General features: G+C 49.1%; 1 protein-coding gene across 1 annotated transcript; it reads left to right on the forward strand.

Annotated features, from left to right (window-relative positions):
• Positions 1 to 272: 272 nt before the first annotated feature.
• On the forward strand, positions 273 to 4,009 carry LOC144167679 (uncharacterized). Its single transcript, XM_077696897.1, has 2 exons — positions 273 to 1,499; positions 3,911 to 4,009. The coding sequence occupies exons 1-2, from the start codon at positions 273 to 275 to the stop codon at positions 4,007 to 4,009; spliced, it is 1,326 nt and encodes a 441-aa protein (XP_077553023.1).
• The last annotated feature ends 3,656 nt before the right edge of the window (positions 4,010 to 7,665 follow it).

Below are 7,665 nucleotides of genomic sequence, written 5' to 3' on the forward strand. Positions count from 1 at the left end.
GTTTCGAAAATGAAAAGACCAAAGAGTCGAAAGCGTCAACGGCTTCACTGTATTCAGGAAGTGGGTCGCGGCACATGGATCCATGCGCATTCTGTGCTGCGAAGAACCACGGAACGAAGGAATGTAAAGCACCACTTTCTCTGGAAGAAAAGAAGAAGACCCTCCGGGATTCCGGTAGATGCTTCCGCTGCGCTGTCAAAGGCCACACTTCGAGACAGTGTCACAACAAAAGCGTCAGGTGCAAGAATTGCGGCAAGAGGCACCTGACTCAGATGTGCGACCCTGGGTGGAAGAAAAGTGAGAACACAGCAACAGAGCTGCACTCCGCTACGGGCAAGAAGAACGACAACGCGTCTTCCGTGCTTCTCGAAACGGCCCAAGTCTGGGAAGAAGGACGTCAGCGAAGAGAACTGGCCCGCCTCCTGTTTGATGGAGGTAGCCAGCGTACCTTTGTGACCGAAGAACTTTCTCGCGAACTGCAGCTGGAGGTTCTTGGGGAAGAGGACGTAACGATATACGCCTTCGGAGGAGCCGGAAACATCATCAAGGAAAAACGCAAGCGAGTGCGACTTTGGCTCAGGAGCCAATACAACCGAAAGGAGCATTCCATCGAAGCTCTAGAAATACCAGAGATCTGCACTAACCATCTCATTCTTCCTGAGCATGTCGTTCATGAAGCCAAGGCGAAGATACGGGAACTGGCGGATGTCACCGTCCCCCCAGCCCACTTGACGAGAACTGGCATCTCCATTCTCGTTGGAGCTGACTACTACTGGACTCTCGTGTCTGGAGACATGCAGAAACTGCAGGAAGCTCTGGTTGCGGTCAACACTGAGTTTGGGTGGACACTTCAGGGACGAATTCCCCGCAGCAGCTCAACTGCCTGCTGTTCGACCGCTGCTGTTCTCCGGACCCACGTGTGTCGAGAAACGCAGAGCCTGTCCGCCGAACTCAGGTCTTTTTGGGAGCTTGAGAGTCTTGGCATTACCGAACCAGTCGCCCAACAAAACGAAGAGGACCATGTTGTCAAGCAATTTACATCCTCCATCAAGCTTATTGACGGACGCTACGAGGTTGGACTGCCGTGGAAGCAAGTGAATTTCCAATTAGCTGACAACGAAGCTGTAGCAAAGAAGCGTTTGTTCAACCTCACTAAGAAGCTGGTCAATGATGAACGGATGATGACTGAGTACGATGAGTCGATACGTCAGTACCTGCAGCAAGGATTTGCGGAACGAGTACCTGCAGAGGCTGACGTCAAGCCCGAACAACGAATGTACTACATGCCACATCGAGCAGTCTTCAAACCTGACAGTCTTACGACAAAAATTAGAGTCGTGTTTGATGCATCGTCCAGTGATGCAGGGTGTGCTTCCCTAAATGAGAGTCTGGAGGCAGGACCAAATTTGATCCCGGACCTTCTGAAGGTACTACTGAACTTCAGGATTCATCGCATCGGCCTCACTGCTGACATTGAAAAGGCGTTCCTGCAGATTTCGGTGCGCCCTGAGGATCGCGATGCTCTGCGATTCCTTTGGTATGAGCGTATGCCAACAAAGAGCGACCCAAGCCCACCGATGGAAGTCTGGAGAATGACAAGGGTGCCTTTTGGAGCGACAAGTAGCCCGTTCATTCTCGCCGCCACTTTGCGTCATCACTTGTCGAAGGCGGACAGCCACCCCGAGACAACAAAAAAAGATCGCGGAAAGCCTCTACGTGGACGATCTAATCACCGGAACGGAGTCAGAACAAGAGGCGGAAGATTTCTACCGTCGAGCCCTCGAGGTCATGAATCTTGCGAGCATGACACTACGGAAGTGGAGCACGAATTCGAATACATTGCAACGATTGCTGGACAATGACAGGACAGGATGTGGCGAGAGCCAAGTTTAATGCCCCATGGCCAGCTGCTCACGGGTCTTGGGACTCGTGTGGAACAAGGAGCAAGACTGCTTGGCCTTCTCTTTAAATGCCGTCCTGGACTTCTTGGATCAGAATAGCAATACAAAACGCTTCATCCTTGAGGCATCGGCGCGCATTTATGACCCGCTTGGACTCATTTCCCCAGTAACAGTGACCGCGAAGTTGCTGTTTCAGACACTCTGGGAACGGGGACTCGAATGGGATGCCCCTCTACCTGAAGACGTACAGACAGCTTGGAAGCAGTGGCATACACAGCTGCATCATTTAATGGAGGTCACAGTACCCAGAAGATACAGTGGTCTCACGGACGGCCAAATTGACGTCCACATTTTCACGGATGCAAGCCCTAAGGCATACGGAGCTGTAGCGTACTTGTGCGCAACAGGAACAAGCGAATCGACCGTGACTTTGGTTTTATATCGAAGTCACGTGTGGCGCCAATCAAGAAGCTTTCTCTTGCAAGACTGGAATTGATGGGAATGCTGGTGGGTGCCAGAATGAAGGAATATTTGTCCCAATTTTTTAGCCTACCAGTTGCGAGGTGGTACATGTGGACAGATTCTAACGTTGCACTACACTGGGTCCGAGGGTCAGCGCGACTCTGGAAACCCTTTGTGGCCAATGGAGTGCTGGATATACAACAACGAACTGATCCGGATACGTGGAATCACTGCCCCGGAGCGGATAACCCAGCTGATTTCCTGACGAAAGGAGGGAGCCCTAAGGCCCTCAAGGAAAACGTGGTTTGGTGGAATGGACCAAGCTGACTTGCTGAACCACCTGCGGCCTGGCCACGACATGAGGATGTCGAACTGACTGAAGCAGAGGAAGAAAGAAGACCAGTTCGCGTTCACAACGTAACAGTCGAAGAAACGGTCTTGCCAATGAAGCAGTACAGCTCCCTTTTTAAGCTTGTTCGAGTTGTAGCGTGGGTGCAACGTTTCTTGCATAACTCAAGAAACCGAAACGAGAAGCACACGGGACATCTGACAGCAGACGAGATCGCACGAGCTCAGACGCTTGTGATAGCGCAGGTGCAGCGCGAGGCCTTCACGGAAGAGCTGCAATGTATTCAAAGGTCAACCCGCTTGGCAAGCAACTCTCCTTTGCGTGACCTGGATGTCTACTGCGACCAAGCCGGAATATTAAGGGTCGGAGGACGTCTTGACGACTCCGCCCTCTCCTACAGCACGAAGCATCCGATCATTCTCCCTGCGGGCCATCATTTCACCGAGCTCCTGATATGCGCCACCCATCGCCGACTTTTACATGCTGGCGCACTTGAAACGCTTACGAAGCTCAGGGAACAGTACTGGGTGGTTCGTGGAAGACAAATGGTCAAAAAGGCCTTGAAGAAATGCTTCACGTGCAACCGTTTCAACAGCCGCGCTGCAACCGAACCAGTAGCTCCTTTGCCACGTGACAGGGTGACTCAGGCTCCACCGTTTGAGGTGACTGGCCTTGACTTCGCAGGACCATTGAATACAAAGGATCAGGGCAGGAGCAAAACGTCATACATACTGGTTTTCACGTGTGCGGTTAGACGCGCTGTGCACTTGGAGCTAGTGGGTAACATGACTACTTCCAGCTTTCTCATGGCATTCAAAAGGTTCATAGCAAGACGAGGAGTTTGTCGAACCATCTTTTCGGACAACGCAAAAACGTTCAAGCGAGCATCAAAGGATTTGAAGCGACTGTGGGAAACACTGCGTGGAGAAGAGGTCCAGAACTATTTCACGGGTCATCAGATTCAGTGGAAATTCATCGTCGAAAGAGCCGCCTGGTGGGGCGGATTCTGGGAAAGGATGGTCCGGTCCGTAAAGACATCTCTAAAGAAGGTGTTGGGCAACTGCTACTGCAATTTTGAGGAGCTCACTACTCTTCTGACCGAAATCAAAGCCGTTATAAACTCAAGACCGCTAACCTACGTGTATGCGGAATCGAACGAACCAGAACCACTGACCCCCTCACATTTTCTTGTTTGCAGACGTTTGACTTGCCTTCCCAGTGGGTCTGGTCAGGAAACACACTCATCAACGCAGGATCAGTTGACCCGTCGTTGGCAATACCGGCAAAAGTTGGCTGATTACTTCTGGCGAAGATGGCAACAGGAGTACCTGACTTGTTTGCGCTCCGCGCATTTTGCCGTACCAAGTGCATCCAGTGCATTGGAGAAAGGAACTCTTGTGTTAGTTCATGAGCATCATCTGCCAAGACAGCTGTGGAAAACCGGAGTGGTAGACGATGTGCTGGTCGGACGAGATGGACATGTTAGAGCGTGTATGGTGCGTCTACCAAGTGAAACCATCCTCAGAAGACCGATTCAGCTATTGTATCCTATAGAATGTACCTTAGAATGATCTGAAGCTCATTCCGGGGGGAGTATGTAGAAACCCCCAACTTCGGCTCCTTTCTTCTAGCCATCTGGCAACACTGTATATCAGCCTCGAGCTCACTGTGTAGGCAGCAGCACTATCGAAATAAATTTAGTCGTTGTTTGTTCCTCACAAGGGTGTGGTGTCGCTCTGTCTGGCGTCTTTCAAAGTTTCATTAGGCCTTGACAGCTTTCTAGGTGATCCTGCTTTGAGCTGGTCACCTCATAGCACCTACAGTGCTTTGAGGCACACACAAAAAAAGAGCAACAGCCCTAGGCTATATTTGTAGCACATTTCAGTAAACAACAACTTGGCTAATGCTGAACGCTTTCAAACCATTTTTTTGATGGACATTCCTTTGATCATACTTCAACGATTGCACATGGAAAATTGCAGCCTCTTAAACCTTGTTTAGGACCACCCTTAAATCTGTTTTGTTCTTTTTCAGTCCATGTGCTGGAGAAATTCTCCAACGTGACGGAATCCGACGTCCGTAGTTACCTGCGCCGCGAATGTAACAATGCGGCTACAGCTTTGAAGAAAAGTGGAAGGGCCGCCAGACAGGCACCAGCTGCTATCACTGAATAAACGAAGTTGTGCTTCATCTGGGACCTCGAGAATTTTGAGTTTATTGTGTGGGTTATTCTGATGGCTTGTTGCATGCTTGAAGGAAGCAGTACATTCAGTAATGCATTCTAAATGCATTTTAAGTTTAGCACTTCAATGCACTTTTAATGAGATTTAAATACATTTAAAATACTATTGCAAGTGCACTTTGAGTGCATTTTAATGCACTTCATATGTATTGAGATAATATTTTAAGTGCACTTCTAGCACACTTTTGATTTGACATGAATACATTTAAAATGCATTTTCAATGCACTTATTAAAGGCTGCATTCCCAGGTTCGTGAAGGTAAATATGTTTCCAATGTATTTTAAGCACACATTCAATACATGTGGACATATTCAAGATTGCATTTAAATTCATTTTGAATATGATGAGAATATATTTACCAGATATTCCGAGCGTACTTAAAATGCATTTGTGAAATGTACTTTTGCTGTATTTTTAATGCACTGGTAATGTATTTCGAATGCGGACAAATTAATGCAAAATAAATACAGAATTAATACATGTATTAAATGTGTTGGAAATACATTTGAAGTATGGCCTTTTTTTGCTAATACGCTGCCGCAGCAACAACTTGTCACCGCCAGCCAGAGCGGGAATATTGCTCAAAATCTGATAGTGCAGTGAAAGATTGCGCTGGTGATCGTCGTCGGCACGGTTTCGTAAAGTGGTGACTGGATAACTGCGGCAGTGCTAAGGCTCTTCTGCAAAACGCAGCCTCGGAGGGCTGTTCTTCGTGAAAGCGCCGCATGCGGAGACGCAACGGGCCGATAGTCGTCGGTAGAAATCTTCAATCACTGTAGTGAGCGAGCATACTTTGTTTGGTGCCCCCTATTTTGCCTTCGGAACACTCATTTCTCCTGTTCTGAAACTCACGTGCCGACGCGAGGAGCTCGGCCGACGCGAGCAGCCCGGCCAACGGCCGACCGGCCCCGCTCAGTAGAGTAAGCGGAGCTTTTGCGGCGCTTTAAAAAAAAAGCGTAACGTAGCGCCGAGTGGAGCCAATGGCTCGAAGGTCCCAGCGCCTTGCCTTGTTTTACTAGGTGGTCTTCCGCCGGGTCGGTGACGTCATTGATTCCACAGTGCCTCGGAGAGGCACAGAAAGGGCAAGCGCTCCAGGGCTTATTGCTGGCCCGTTTTAATTAACAATAACTCGGATAATATTTAACCCTTTTAAACCATTTTTTCTGCCGGACGTTCCTTGGATGGTATTCCAGCGATTGCACAAGTAAAATCGCAACCTTTGAAAACCTAGTTAGCCCTTTTGAAGCACCCGAATCGCTACGACGCTGAACGCTAATTTTGGTTAGAAATAGGTTCCGCCACATAATCGGGAGCTGTTCCTAGTACAACCCCATCCCAACAAAGCGCCTCACCCACCGAAAATGCTTCTGGCGCCAATAATGTGTCGCCTAACTACAAAAAGTGCTAACAATATAACGTTCGGATATCAACATAGGGTAACACGGTAAATAAAACGTCCTAATTAGACAGTTTGCCCAGTAATTAGTGCCAAATTACTTTCCGAATCTCCCGCGGACCGGGCGGCTTCAAGCTCTGTCTGTCCAATTGGATGGCGCTCCACGGCCAAGGGTGTTAGCGTTCTTCTAATGCTGTACAAGGGAGTCTATGACGCGGGCCCGGCAGCGACTTTCTAAGACGCAGAAACACCAACTCTCCCATTATCGCTAAAACTCAGCAACGCCCCGCTGCACATCTTAAGAAACAGAAGCGTCGAAGTTTTTAAGACTTGAAGCCAGGTTTTATGCGGACCCCCATTTCTAGCGCGCAGCAAGCCACAGATGACAGCCTTACCGGGGCTGTAGCAAACTATGATGTCGGGTTATCTTACCTGCTTTCGCCGGGAGCCCGTGGATAGGTATAACACCGTTTGATGAAAGGCAAGGTACATCAAATGTTCCCATTAGCTGCTGGAGTTGTCTCGAACGATTTCGGTGTAACAGCTATTCCATGTATACTTCAACATTAAAATGGCCGCTGCGTAATTCAAGCTGAGTTCTGCCCCCTTTTGCACTTTTCCTCTTCCTTCAACTTCATACAAACGACTGCTTGCAATGCCTCGTTCGTCTAGGCGCTTCATCGTGTCGTCAAACTTGTCATACACAGGCTGTGCTGAGCTACAGTGAACTAGGATATCCTAGTTCACTGTAGCTGAGCGTTCCGTTTCAGAGCAGGTGAAGCTTTTCAATATTCAGGTCAATCTTTCAGGGTATGTCGCCTGCTGTGCGGCTGCATTTTCCAGTTTGAGTCGCGTCACGGCAGGTTTTGCAGTTCCAGATTTCGCTCATTCAATCAGCCCTTGATAGGTCAACGACAGCATAGCATGTACCACACAGTAATCACTGCAACGCACCCCGAACTTAAGAGGATCAGCATTTTCACTCAACTCTGCACACGCTGCGCGTACTGCTTCACACGTTGCAGGGAACGTACAAAAGCAACAGCGGTAGGTGGCAGAACAATGGTAATGATGTTTTGGAGTTTTTCACATAACCTGTGGAAAACCGCCGGAGATACTATTCGCTGCACGTCCCGGGTGTCGCGACTGCTTGCACTGGAACGACCCTATATTCCGCCGGTTTAGACACACCACCGATGGGAGGAGGTCGTAAGTTTCGGGCTGGAGAAGGCTGACAAGGCAGCTACAGCCTCCTGGCTTATGGCGGTGTCAGCCTGCAGAAAATATCATCAGTATGCCCAGGTGTCACAGCTA

Source organism: Haemaphysalis longicornis, unplaced genomic scaffold (genome assembly GCF_048455015.1).
Source record: "Haemaphysalis longicornis isolate Haplotype H1 unplaced genomic scaffold, Haemaphysalis longicornis Haplotype H1 scaffold_1, whole genome shotgun sequence".
Taxonomy (NCBI): domain Eukaryota; kingdom Metazoa; phylum Arthropoda; class Arachnida; order Ixodida; family Ixodidae; genus Haemaphysalis; species Haemaphysalis longicornis.

Excerpts from the sequence above, each read along its gene's own strand:
- LOC144167679 (XM_077696897.1), top strand. The coding sequence starts at position 273 with ATGTGCGACCCTGGGTGGAAGAAAAGTGAGAACACAGCAACAGAGCTG. Across the intron at positions 1,500-3,910 it reads AGGCGTTCCTGCAGATTTCG|ACGTTTGACTTGCCTTCCCA; the intron begins GTGCGCCCTGAG and ends TCTTGTTTGCAG.